Raw genomic sequence first — 13,399 nt, forward strand, 5'->3', positions numbered from 1 at the left:
GTACTCAAGGAAGATATGCACCCTTTGGGTGCCTTCCTTTTCTTATTTAGGAAATGAGAAGAAAACAGTCCTCATCTCCTAGAGTTGCTGGGAAAAGAAAGGCATTCATGTGTGTGAAGTGCTTAGATCAGAGCCTGCACGTAATAGGTACGCAATAAATGTTTGTTTCGACTTTGTTACAAGATGCAGGTTCAAACTGATACCGACCAGTGGTCTTGGCCTTCCCCAGGCAATAGAAATTGACTAGAGGCCAGACAAAAAATTCAGGCAAGGCTTTATTGGGGCCCCTGCTGCAGCAGCAGCAGCGGGGAGCGAGAACAAGCAACAGGTTCCCTTGCTTGCTTGCTCCCTGAAGGGGGGAAGCTTGTTCTTATATGCAGTGAGGGTAGGGGTGTGTCCAAGGGTCGAGCTGGAGGGGTGGCTTAGGTGTTTTGCCCACCCCTCTGGCGGTGTTGTGTGCAGGGGGCATGCTCAGTACCGTGCTTTTGCTCCCAATGTCCTGTTTTTGGTCCAGGCTCTTCAGAGGTGGCAGTTGAGGTTTTTAGTCTTTTGTATCTTTTTGTCCATAATTTGCCCCAACTGCGCATGCACGCAGTTATTTTTCGTCCCATATAGCTTCTTTGTATTTTGTTGCTCGAGGTTTGTCCAGATGCAAGCACTGCAGCAAAGGGTCCCAGGTCCCAGCCCATCTCAAGACCAGAGTCCCAAGATGCCTCTCTGCCCATGGCTGACCCCACTTAAGCCCTTTGTTGGCTCATCTGTAAAATGGGATCATAGCACTCATGCCTATTGTAGGATTAAGTGAGAGAATGAGACACAGAATATACCTACTCTGCCTTCAAGGATACCCCAGGGGCACCAGTAAAAAATAAGCAATCATAACGTTCTCTATAGATGTCCAGGTTGGGGGAGGAGGGAGCATGTGGGCAGTATTCCAGAAGGAGGTGGTATGTGTGGCACGAGAAGATATTGGCCCCGAGGTTGGGTGGGGAAGGGAGGAAGAGCTGAACTAGGAGTTCTCAAACTCTCCAGAGTGTCAGGACCTCACTGGGGACTTATTAACAGGCAACTTTCCAGTGTCCACCCCAGACCTATTAGAGGTGCCCAGGCAGTGAGAAGACACTGGTTCTTGTCTATTCAATAAATGCTGAGTGCCTGGCATTGCTCTAGGAGCAAGGAAAACAGACACAAATTCCTTTCCTGCAAGGAGCTGACATTGTAATGGCGGAGAGAGTCATGTGAAGGTTTATTGATAGTGGCTGCAAGACAATGGAGACAGTGGCGGGTATGTAGAGAGCAAGAAGGAAACTATGATTATCATTCTTTTTTTGGCCGTGCCGCGTGGCTTGCGGGATTCTAGTTCCCCGACCAGGGATTGAACCCAGGCCCTCAGCAGTGAAAGTGCGGAGTCCCAACCACTGGACCACTGGTTATTATTCTTTTTTTAAATTTTTTAAAATTTTTATTTGATTTTATTTATTTATTTTTTAATTTTTTAAATAATGAAACTCTCTAGGAGTTAAGCCAACATTTTATTTATTTATTTATTTTTGGCTGTGTTGGGTCTTCGTTTCTGTGCGAGGGCTTTCTCTAGTTGTGGCAAGCGGGGCCACTCTTCATCGCAGTGCGTGGGCCTTTCACTGTCGTGGCCTCTCTTGTTGCGGGGCACAGGCTCCAGTCGCGCAGGCTCAGTAGTTGTGGCTTACGGGCCCAGTTGCTCCGCGGCATATGGGATCTTCCCAGACCAGGGCGCGAACCCGCGTCCCCTGCATTGGCAGGCAGACTCTCAACCACTGCGCCACCAGGGAAGCCCTGGTTATTATTCTTAAGACATGTCTCATTTTTGTCTCCTACCATATCTAGAGAAGCAAGATGCATGACAACATGACCAAGCACTCAAGATCTGGAGTGAGACAGTCCTGGGATCAAATCCTCCCTTCTTCACCTACTCATTATGGGCCATCGGGTGACCGCTATAACTTGGCCATGCTTGAGCAGGACAGTGAAATCGGGTCTCTGATGAGAGTAAGGAGTGAGATAGGTTCATCGAGAGGCCTTAAACAACCCAGAGATGTTGGACAGGACCCAGGTGGTGGCACACTCTTTTCCAAATGTAGCCACTGTATTAGCTATCTAGCGCTGCGTAACAAGTTGTCCGCACATTTAATGGCTGAAACAACAAACCTCTATTATCTTGTGGTTTCCTTGGGTCAGCAATCTGGGCATCACTTAACAAAGTGCCTTTGCGTCAAGGTTTCTCACAAGGTGGCAATCATGATGTTTGCTGGGACTGTCATCATCTCAAAGTTTGATTTGGTTGAATTTAGGTCTACCATTTTATCATTATTATTATTTTGGCTGTGCTGAGCAGCATATAGGATCTTAGTGCCCCAACCAGACATCGAACCCAGGCCCTGGCATTGAAGGCGCTGAGTCCTAGCCACTGGACCGCCAGGGAATTCCCTACCATTTTATTGTTTATTTCTGTTGGTCTCCTTTGTTTCTTTATTCTTCTCTATTTTTTTTTCTCTCCTGCCTTCTTTTGGATTATAGGCATACCTCGGAGATATTACAGGTTTGGTTCAGGATCACTGCAATAAAGCAAATATCACAATAAAGTGAGTCACATGAATTTTTTCATTTCCCAGTGCATATAAAAGCTATGCTTAGGACTTCCCTGGTGGTGCAGTGGTTAAGAATCCGCCTGCCAATGCAGGGGACACAGATTCGAGCCCTGGTCTGGGAAGATCCCACATGCCACGGAGCAACTAAAGCCCATGAGCCACAACTACTGAGCCTGTGCTCTAGAGCCCGTGAGCCACAACTACTGAGCCCGCGTGCCACAACTACTGAAGCCCTCACGCCTAGAGCCCATGCTCCGCAACAAGAGAAGCCACTGCAATGAGAAGACCATGCACTGCAACGAAGAGTAGCTCCTGCTTGCCGTAACTAGAGAAAGCCCGGGTGCAACAATGAAGACCCAAAGCAGCCAAAATAAATAAGTAAATAAATTTATTAAAAAAAACAAAACAAACCAGAGCCTCCCTGACATCTTTCCTTTCATCCTTTCTACTTTCCTTCCTTCCTTCCTCCCTCCCTCCATCACTCTCTTCCTTTTTTTTTTTTTTAAATTTATTTATTTATTATTTATTTTTGGCTGCGTTGGGTCTTTGTTGCTGCGCGCGGGCTTTCTCTAGTTGTGGCGAGCAGGGGCTACTCTTCATTGCAGTGCACGGGATTCTCATTGCGGTGGCTTCTCTTGTTGCGGAGCACGGGCTCTAGGCATGCGGGCTTCAGTAGTTGTGGTGTGCAGGCTCAGTAGTTGTGGAGCACGGGCTTAGTTGCTCCGCGGCATGTGGGATCTTCCCAGACCAGGGCTCGAACCTGTGTCCCCTGCATTGGCAGGCGGATTCATAACCACTGTGCCACCAGAGTAGTCCCTCTTCCTTTCTCTTTACCTCTCTCTCTCTCCCTTTATCCCTCCCTCTTTTCCTTCTCTCTCACTGTCTTTCATTCTTTTATTTATTCAGTCCTTCATTCAGCAAAATGAACACCTACTATGTGCCAGGCCCTCACTGAGCTGCTGCAATTATATCTGTGACCAAGACAGATAGCCTTCCTGCTCTCCTGGGGCTCCCAGTCCAGTAGGGGAGACAGACAGCAAAGATGTAAGTAAAGAATCTAATTTATCATTATGCACTGTGACGTTTCCTCGGAAGGAAAAAATCAGGTTGCAGAGAGAGATAACTTCAGGGGAAGGATGCAATTTCATCTAGCGAGGGTGCTTGGAGAAGGCCTCTCAGATAGGAGACTTGAAGGGTGAGGAGAAAGCAGTCATGGGAAAAGTGTTTTGGGCAGAAGGAATGGCTTATGCAAAGGCCCAGAGGCAAGAAAGAGCTTGGAGTTTCTGGGAACCATGAAAGATGGCCTGTGTGCTGGAGTGGAGTGAGTGGGGAGTTGGGGGACTTGGGGTCAGGGAGGTTGACGGGGCCACATTGCAGGGCCTTGAGTGCTGCAGTGTCAGAGCAGTGGGAACCTGGGAGGGTTCTGAGCAGGGGTTGCTGTGGTCTGATTTTCTCCTCTGATTGTCGTGTGGATTCCAGCAGCTTTACTCCCTCCCCAAGGCCTCTTGTCTGGCTCATTGATAATTAGGCCAGTGAAGGTTTATTGAATAATTACTATGTGCTGGGTACTCACAAGAACTCTCTGAGGGAAGTAATGTTAGAGGTGAGGAAACCGAAGCACAGGAGGTGAGTAAATGGGCTAACGTCACACAGCCAGGAAGAGGTGGAGGCAGAGTTAGAATTCAGGCAGCTGCTGCCATGCTATCCTGTGGCCCCAAACCCCACCTCCTCTTCAGGTTTCTTGCCATCAACTCAGTTTCTGCCAGTCAGTCAACTGGGCCTTTCCACTTCAGAGCTGGTCAATTCCTCTCCTGCTCAAACACCTTCCATGGCTCCCCACTGCCCTTGATAATGACCAAGCCCTCTAGCCTGGTGTTCAAAACCCATCTTTCTTTTTCTCCCTCTCACCTTCAGCCCGTCCTTGACATCCTAAGTTCAAGCCATCCTGGATGCCTGGCAGTCCCTCCAGCACTCCCTCAACCCCCATGGGCTGCTGCCTTGGAGTGGCAGTCCCCCGTTCCCACTCCAGGCCACATTGATGAAACTCATTCATCCTCCCCTGCCCCCTGTCTCCTTTCTCCAGTTGCCTGGGGTTCCCGGTCAAAGCTTACATCAGGACCAACTGCAGAGTGGGTGCTACATTCATTCATTCATTCACTCATTCATTCAACAATCATTCCTTGAGCACCTACTATATACCAGCCCCTGCTATAGGAACTGGGAGTACCGCAGTGAACAAGACAGACATGGCCCCTGGTCTTAAAGACCTGATATTGTGGGACAGAAGAAATACCCAATTAACTAACAATCAAACCAATAAATATCACATACAATATATTTTTAAGTGTTACTGAGAGTGATGGGAGGAGGTCTATTTTTAGGTATGTAATAAAGCAAGTATCTTTAAAAAAAATTTTTTTTTAATTTTATTTTTGGCTGCATCAGGTCTTCGTTGCGGCATGCAGGCTCTTTGTTGCGGCACGCGGGTTTCTCTCTAGTTGTGGCGTGCAGATTTTTCTCTCTCTAGTTGTGGCTCGCGGGCTCCAGAGCGCGTGGGCTCTGTAGTTTGCGGGTCATGGGCTCTCTAGTTGAGGCGCGTGGGCTTAGTTGCCCCACGGCATGTGGGATCTTAGTTCCCCAACCAGGGACTGGACCCACATCCCCTGCATTGGAAGGCGGATTCTTTACCACTGGACCACCAGGGAAGTCCCCAAAGCAAGTATGTTTGAGGAAGTGACATTAAAACAGAGTCCAAATAAGGGAAGTGTTCAATCCATAAACACATCTGGAGGAAGGTGTACTTGGTGGAGGGGACAGTGTGTGCAAAGGCCCTGAGGTGGGAATCAACTCAGGTGTTGGAAGGACACAAAGAAGGCCAGTGTGATTGGAATGGAGTAGGAGTGAGAGGGAGGATGCAGGTCCAAGCAATGTCAGGGCAGGTTCTGCAGGGCCCCTGCTGAATGCTGAGGCAGGAACACATGTCTGGAGTTTGAGTATGATATTCCTTGCTCTTTATTTGCGGTTAAGCCCAGGGACCTGGGCATGCTTGGAGACAACCCCCTGAGAGCAGCAGAGGCCTCAGGGTCTCAGGACTCGCAGCCATGGGTGCGCATATATTCTGAAAACCCCTCCAGCTGGTCCAGCAATTCCTTCTTGCCCACTGCCCCATCCACTGGCCAGTGCATGAGGAATGTCTCCTTGCCCAGGACATGGGTGTATCTGTGGACAAGAGGTGGCCAGGGTGGTGAGGAGAGCCGGGTGCCTTGAAGGTGTGGAGACCTTTCTGACTTGCCCCTCTGCCCTGCCTGACAGACTCTCAGAGCCACAGCTTATAGTGTCCACTCCACCAGGCCATCTCAGGTCCCCCCCCCCCCACCTCTAGCGCATACTGCTGGGGATTAGAAAACGCTCCCCTCCCTCTGACTCTTTCCTGCCCTCTGTTGGAAATTTACATCTACATTTACAATATCTCCTTATGAATGGCGGTCCCTGGAGTCGTGCAGTGCACAGCCTGCACCTCCATTCAGGGCAGCCCTGAAACCCAAGACTACTGTTGACAGGTGCAGTAGAAACTTTGACACCAAGGACTGGACTGGGGTAGGGAAGGGGGCCCAGGCCTGAGTCCCCAGGGCAGCAGGAGCCCCCCACGCACTCAGATTTGACTCTCCACAGGTCTGATGTCTGGCCCATGATCAGGTATGTCTCGTGTTCTTGCAGCCCCAGGGAGTCATGGCAGGTGGCGTGAGTGACGAATTTCTTCATGGTGAGGGGCTTGGCAGAGTCCGTGCCTGGAGGAGAGGAGACCCAGTGTGTGAGCTTGCATAGGCCTGGCCCTCCTCCGCATTGGGACCCCCAGGGTAGGCGCCCACGCCCCCTCCTCTGCCACCTTGGACATACCACTCTTGATGATGGCTTGGAGCTGCATGTTGTAGTAGATGTAGGGGCTGGAGGCGGAGGTCTCCACAGACTCCAGCCTGGCCTTGTACACTGGGGAAGGGGTCCAGGAGGGTGTCGTGTTGGTGTCCAGCCCGCAGGTGGGCCGCCCCCTGCCCCTTGCCACTCCCCACACTCACCAAAGTCCACGCCAACCTCACAGGCTGCTGCCTGGAGCTCCTCCTGCTGCAGGTGGTTGCTGTCTTTCTTTGGGGATGGGCACTGTTCTGGAAGGGTGGGGCAGGGGGGCGGCTGTTCTAGCTGCACTGGCGGAGGGGCCTTCCTCCCATCTGACCCCCAGCCGGCCCCAGGCGGCAGCCGCTGGGTCTCTGGGTCTGGCCTTTCTGATCTGTACGGTGCTCTCTCCTCCTCTGTCTCTCCGTTTGGTCTTTTTCTTTTCTGTTTCTCTCATGTGAGTCTATTATGTGTCCCTCCGTGTCTGTGTCTCTGATTCGCCTGATCTTTGGCTGTGCCTGAGTGTATGTGTCATTCTCTGTCTCTGGGTCTCCTTTTCTCTGTCTCTCTCTCTCTCTCTCTCTAAACTCAGCCCAGAAGGCACCCAGGAAGTGGTGAAAAGCTCTTGAACCCTTAGCCTGGCAGTCCCAGCCCTCCGTGTCCCCAAGACCTCACCCTCGGCGCATCTGCACACGTCTCTGTGGCAGATCTTCCTCAAGGAAGCGCGCTCTGTGGGCAGGTTGTAGAAGGAGCTGCACCTCCGGGCTGCGAGAGGAGGCGAGTGACCGGGGTTGGCTTGGGCCAATGCTCCTGGGGGCTGGGTGCACGTCTGGCTCCGCCCCCAGCAGGCCCCGCCCCACCTGACCAGCCCAACCATCCCCTTAACAGGTCCCTCCTCTTTAAAGAGCCTGCCCCCTTCTTGCCCACCCTTACCCAGCGGGCCACGCCAAATCCCTTCTCAGCTCTGCCACACCCGCTTCCAGGCCCCGCGGGGCCACTGTAACCACCAAGGAAGGCCACGCCCCTCATCACCACGCCCCTTGGGTCCCTTCCGGCGCCCTCTTGGCCACCCCTCCCACGGAGCCAAGGACCCCCTCTGCCACGCCCCGTTCCCCCTTTTTGGCCCCGCCCCTCACGCCTCCCTTTTCTTCTGGCCCAGTCCTTCTCAGGCCCTGTACCCTCCCGGGACACCCCTCCACCCCCAGGCCCGTGCTCACAAGGCTCGTAGTAGTCGTAGACCATGACCTGGGCAGCCTGCAGGAACTCCGCCTGCAGCATCCTGTGAACGCGGAAGCCCAGCACCGTGTCTGCCTTGTGGGAGAGCTGGAGAAGGGACGTCCTGTCTGAGCTGATCAGGGCCACTGAGCATGGGGTACTGACCACAGGGCCTTGGCCATAACCACTGACCGCGTGGCCCTGAATACTGAGGAGCTGACTTCAGAGGGCATGGCCCTCGGACAACACTGACCAGGGTGCTGATTGTGGTTTCTCCGCCCATCTGGCTGCCCACGGACCTCTGGCAGAGGACACCTGGCCTTCCTCACCTTCTCCAGGTAGAGGACAACAGTGCTGTCGCTGGAGGTCGTCTTGGTCTCATACTGGAAGGCGTACCTCTCCACGTCGCTCGTGAGCTGGGGCAGAGGGTGAGGACTGCGCGTCGGCAGAGATCCTCCAAGGCACCCAGCCCTGGGAGCTCCAGTTAGTGTGAAGCAACTCTCAGAGCTCCCGGCCCTTGTCCAATCAGCCCCAGTGTTGGGGAAACTGAGGCACAATCAGGGCAAGAATTTAGCTAAGGTCATCCAGGGAGTCCCCCAGAAGTGACCATGGCCGCTGACCTTGGGGCAGGGACTGTGGGGCATTAACCTGGGGGTCTTGACCCAGGTAGATGCTGTTCTGCACCCACTCGGGGAATGTGGGATGTTGCCAGGGCAGCCCCGCCCTGCTCATTACCTGTTTGAGGTCATCCTGGTTGGGGTAGAAGCCGGTGAGCAGGGAGACCTCCATGATGGTCATTGTGGCCTCTCGATGACCCTGGTACCTGGGGATTTCACAGCGCCAGTCTCTTCCCACTGTCCCCTTGCCCCTCTCCCAGGCTCCCACTGTCATCACCTCTCGCCTGGACAAGGACAGTAGCCTTCTCCTGTGTCTCCCTGTCACTCCTCTGCCCCCAAGAGGATACAGCTTTAGCAAACAGAAATCTGGTATGTTGCCTCCTTGCTTAACTTCCTTGCTTTACCAAAACACCTGGCCTCATCCTTTCACTTCACCTCCTTCCCCTCCGGCCTCGGATTGATTGCTCTGAAGTGTCAGTCTCTCGCCTGCCACTGGACCTTGGCACATGCTGTTCTCTCAGCCTGGAATTCTTCCTCCCTCTTTGCCCTGAAAAATCCTTTCATCTTTGCAACTTCAGCTGATGCATCACCCGCTCTGGGAAGCCTTCCCCAGCCCGCACACCAGATCATTCTCTAATTTGCCCTCCTGGGGCTCCGCGGACCTCTCCTTTGCCACGTTTAATCACGGTTGTCATTTTGCATTGATTCTGGGTGATTATTCGGTTATTGTTTGTCTCCCCTGGCAGTCTGTGAGCTCCACCAGGCAGGGAGGAGCTGCCTTGCTCACAGCTGTGCCCCCAGCTCCTAGAGCAGAGCCTGGCACCAATTAGGTGCTCAATACATTAAAAAAAAAATCTGGGACAGACCTGGGTGAGGGTATTTGGGAGACAGAGCCAGCTTGGGGTGGGGGCTGGAATGTCTGGAGAAGATGAAGAGAGGGGAGAGTCATGGGATTTAGAGCTAGCCCTGGGCATCTGGGTCATGGTGCATGTTCACCGTGCAGGAGCCCGCCTTTCTGGGACAGGGAAAGCTGGGGGGCAGGGTTGGGGTAGCAGGATGGTAGATAAGCATGGAAAGGCGGGGTAGGGGGCAGAGTGGGGGACAGGCAGGGGAGGGCAGGAGGAGAGGTAGGGATGAGGGAGCAGGCATGGACAGGCAAGTTTGGCTGGTTCCCTCCCTTCACTCAGTACACAGGGAGAGCTGCTAAGGAGTCTGGATTCCAGGAAGTGGGTCCTTCCTCCTGCCCAGTCCAAGATCCTGGTGACCTGACCTTGTTTCCATCCGGAGCTGAAAGGTCGCTTCCCCCTTTTTATTATCTGCAGAGAGAGGGCAGGAATTTAGAGGCTGGGTAACACAGCCTCTGGAGCCAGCTTCCTGGGTTCAAATCCTGGCTCTGCTATGACTTTGAGCAAGTTGTTTAACCTCTCTGTGCTTTGGTTTCCTAAACTGTAAATGGGGATCATAATATTCCCAACCCAGCTGGTTAATTTTAAGTGAGTTAATACAAGTAAAGCATTTAACATAATGCCTGATTAGTGCTTTATAACTGTCAGTTATTATTACTATAGTATTACTACCATTATCATATTACTACTACTACTGCTACTACTACAATTAAGAAATGGGGTCCAAACCAAAGTCTTGGTCACTTTTAGTCCCTAAAAGTCTTGGGACTGGTGAGACTTGTTTCCCCTTACCCTGACAGTGAGCTCCCAGTGGCAAAGTCCTGTCTCTTCCTTCTTGGTACCCCAGACTGGAAACTCTGGAATCCATTTCTGGTCATCTCCACAGCCCCCTCCCTGGTCCGGCCCCATCATTTCCTGCAGGACCAGTGCGGTCACCTCTTCCTTGGTCTCCCAGCTCTCACTTGTGCCCTCTATAGTCTGTTTCCCCCACAGCGGCCAGACGGAGCCTGTGCGAACCTGTGCTAGGTCATGTCCCTCTTCTACTCAGAACCCTCTCTGGCTCCTATTTCACTCCAAGCAAATGCTAGAGTCCTCACCATGGCTTGTAAGTCCCTGCACCATCTGCCCCATCACCTCTCCAGCTCTTTCTCCTAAAACTCTACCCCTTGCTCCTCTGTAGCCACACGGGCCTCCCTGCTGTTGCTCAAACCAGGTGAGTTCATACTTGCCTCAGGCCCTTTGCACCTGCTGTTCTGTCTGCCTGGAATGCTCTTCCCTCAGATCCTTCCTGGCTCACTCTCTCACTTCTTTCATGTTTCATCTCAAATGCCACCTCCTCAGAGAGCTTCCCCTGGACCTCCTCCAAGTCTGTAGCACCTTTCCCTACTTTATTTTATATGGTACTTATCATCACCTGCTATTATGCTTCATATTTATATTTTACAATGCAGATTCACTTATGTTATAAATAAATAACAATAGAAGTATAATATACTGTTACTGTTGTATTGTTTGTGTCCTTCTACTAGAATGTGGGCTCCAGGAGAAAAAGGGATATTTTTCTTGTTCATGCCTACATTCCCAGGGCCAAGAAACAGGGTGCAGCACCTAGTAAATGCTCAAAAAATATTTGTTGGGGAAGGGTAAGCTGGGATGAAGTGAGAGAGCAGCATGGACATATATACACTACCAAATGTAAAACAGATAGCTAGTGGGAAGCAGCCTCATAACACAGGGAGATCAGCTCGGTGCTTTGTGTCCACCTAGAGGGGTGGGATAGGGAGGGTGGGAGGGAGACGCAAGAGGGAGGAGATATGGGGATATATGTATACGTATAGCTGATTCACTTTGTTATAAAGCAGAAACTAACACACCATGGTAAAGCAATTATACTCCAATAAAGATGTTAGAAAAATATTTGTTGAATGGCTGAATAAAGCAATCGAGGTGTTTACTGAATGATAGCTAAAATAAAGTAATAAAAAAGAAGAGCTGGGTATCCCTGGGTCCGGGCTCACCTTTCGGGGCTGTGTGAAGACTCACATTCAGGTGGTACAGGTTGCAGGTGTCCTCCCAGGACTCTGGAGACCTGTGGTACATGGTCAGGATCTGTCGGGGGTGGGGTGGGGGCGGTGTCAGAGCCCATCCACACTTACTCCTTTCCTCCTTGCTTCAATTCCTGCCTGCCCAGCTCTCTGCCCTATGGGGAATTCACAGCGAGGTCTTTCCCATTCAATCCATGTGTTCAGTGGCCAGAACACCGTATATAGTCTAGGCAGGCCAGCTCTGTAACAGAACTTCCAGCGATGTTGGCAATAGTGTCTATCTGTGCTGTCCGTATGGCAACCACTAGACACGTGGCTTTTTTTTTTTTTTTTTTTTGGTTGTGCCGTGCAGCACGCGGGATCTTAGTTCCCCGACCAGGGATTGAACCCGTGCCCCCTGCGATGGAAGCAGGGAGTCTTAACCACTGGACTGCCAGGGAAGTCCACACATGTGGCTGTTGAGCACTTGAAATGCGGCTAGTTCGACCGAGGAACTGAATTTCTTATTTTATGTAATTTAAAATTAGCTGAAGTTTAAGGTGGAATGTGACTTGCCTGAGGTCACACAACAAAGGCAGGGATTCAACTGTGGCTCTATTGCCTGAAACATGATAGCAGGCTACCTTGAATTTGGTGACAAAGAGGGCTGTCCTCCTGGGTCATAAGGCATAGGGCCAGACGATGTAATGGAGCCTTCAGATATTGGGGGAAGGGTGGAGTTCTCTCAGTCTTGAGAGGCACCCTGGAGGGAGAATCTTTCTTTTGGGGAGCAAGGAAAGAGACCCCTTCAGGGATTCAACATAGGAGGGGCAGAGGGGTCCAAAGATCTCTGGCCTCTGTCTTCCCTGACTCTTGACTTACTGAAAGTGAAAACCTCTATTTCCCCACCCGTCAAATGGAGCCCATATTTTTACCAGCTTCTCAGGGGGGTTTTGAGGTGTCCTTAGATTGATTCCTAACAAATGGTTGTGTCCTAAATGGTGGCTAAGATTATTGCTGATTTCCTTCTTGTTTTGGAGTCTATATTTGCCTCTATTTCCACCAACTGGGGGAGCCCTGGGCTGTAGCTAAGGAACACAAGACTTACCGAGATGGTGCCTCTTCCACTGCCGCTGGCTTTGATCTCTAGGTCATCCTGGGCAGAGAACTGAAAAGAAGGGGGAGGAGGATTTGAGGGGAGAATAAGCAGCAAAACATGGCTCACACGCAGTGGGGATGGAGAGGAAAGCATGCATGGGCACTGGGGCCTCAGTTGTTTCCCTGACTTGGGGTTTAGTGACTCTCCCACCTCTCTCCATGAAGATGGTTTTACTTTTCCTTCTTTTTTAAACAAATATTTATTTATTTATCTATTTATTATTTATTTATTTAGGCTGCGCCAGGTCTTAGTTGCGGCATGCGGGATCTTCATTGTGGCACGCATGAGGGATCTAGTTCCCTGACCAGGGATCAAACCCGGGCCCCCTGCATTGGGAGCGCAGAGTCTTACCCACTGGACCACCAGGGAAGTCCCTGCATCTACTCTTGTTTCCCTCATTCATTCTTCCCTCATTGGCCAGAGCAAAATTTTACAAATTCACATCCAATCACATCACCCCTGCTTAAATCCCATTGCTGTTCTTAGAACACTCTTGCCTCAGTGCCTTTGCACTTGCTGTTTGTTCTGCCTAGATATCCACAAGGATCATGTCTGCCTTTCCGTAAGGTCTTTGCTCAAATATTACCTTCTTGGTGAGACCTTCCCTACCCAGCCTAATTACAACTCCTTGATGTTCCCACCCCCTCCCTGCTTAATTCTTTCCCATAGCACTTGCCATCATTTAACACATTACATATTCTACTTATTCACATCGCTTTTTTGTCTATCCCCACTAAAATATAAAATTCTACAGGGACAGGGATTTTTTTTTTGTCTTGTTCATGGCCATATTCCCAGAACCTAGAACAGTGTCTGACACACAGTAAGTGCTCAATAAAGATGATTGAATAATTGAAGGTGAATATCACCTCCTTCATGGAGTAAGGTCATGGAGATGACCTTACTCCCCATACCCAGGTTATTTTGTCCTTTACACACTTATTTCATTCCCCTGTGTTCTGAAAGC

At 51.0% G+C, this 13,399-nt stretch overlaps 1 protein-coding gene across 2 annotated transcripts in view; it reads right to left on the bottom strand.

The window, feature by feature from the left end:
• Positions 1 to 5,620: 5,620 nt before the first annotated feature.
• The window catches only part of LOC102998929 (complement C3-like), a 28,271-nt gene continuing 20,492 nt past the window's right edge, over positions 5,621 to 13,399 (bottom strand). Inside the window, exons 31-41 of one of the 2 annotated variants that reach the window (XM_007169005.3) lie at positions 12,382 to 12,441; positions 11,268 to 11,358; positions 9,615 to 9,660; positions 8,463 to 8,550; positions 8,057 to 8,143; positions 7,730 to 7,835; positions 7,188 to 7,277; positions 6,698 to 6,784; positions 6,522 to 6,611; positions 6,277 to 6,412; positions 5,621 to 5,843 (exon numbers count right to left, since the gene is read on the bottom strand). In XM_007169005.3, coding sequence (XP_007169067.2) covers positions 5,711 to 5,843; positions 6,277 to 6,412; positions 6,522 to 6,611; positions 6,698 to 6,784; positions 7,188 to 7,277; positions 7,730 to 7,835; positions 8,057 to 8,143; positions 8,463 to 8,550; positions 9,615 to 9,660; positions 11,268 to 11,358; positions 12,382 to 12,441 — 1,014 coding nt within the window. In that variant the 3' untranslated portion in view covers positions 5,621 to 5,710. Of the gene's footprint in view, positions 5,844 to 6,276; positions 6,413 to 6,521; positions 6,612 to 6,697; positions 6,785 to 7,187; positions 7,278 to 7,729; positions 7,836 to 8,056; positions 8,144 to 8,462; positions 8,551 to 9,614; positions 9,661 to 11,267; positions 11,359 to 12,381; positions 12,442 to 13,399 lie in introns of those variants that run through there. The other variant, XM_007169006.3, reaches the window with a different exon arrangement.

Source organism: Balaenoptera acutorostrata, chromosome 2, assembly GCF_949987535.1.
Source record: "Balaenoptera acutorostrata chromosome 2, mBalAcu1.1, whole genome shotgun sequence".
Lineage (NCBI taxonomy): Eukaryota > Metazoa > Chordata > Mammalia > Artiodactyla > Balaenopteridae > Balaenoptera > Balaenoptera acutorostrata.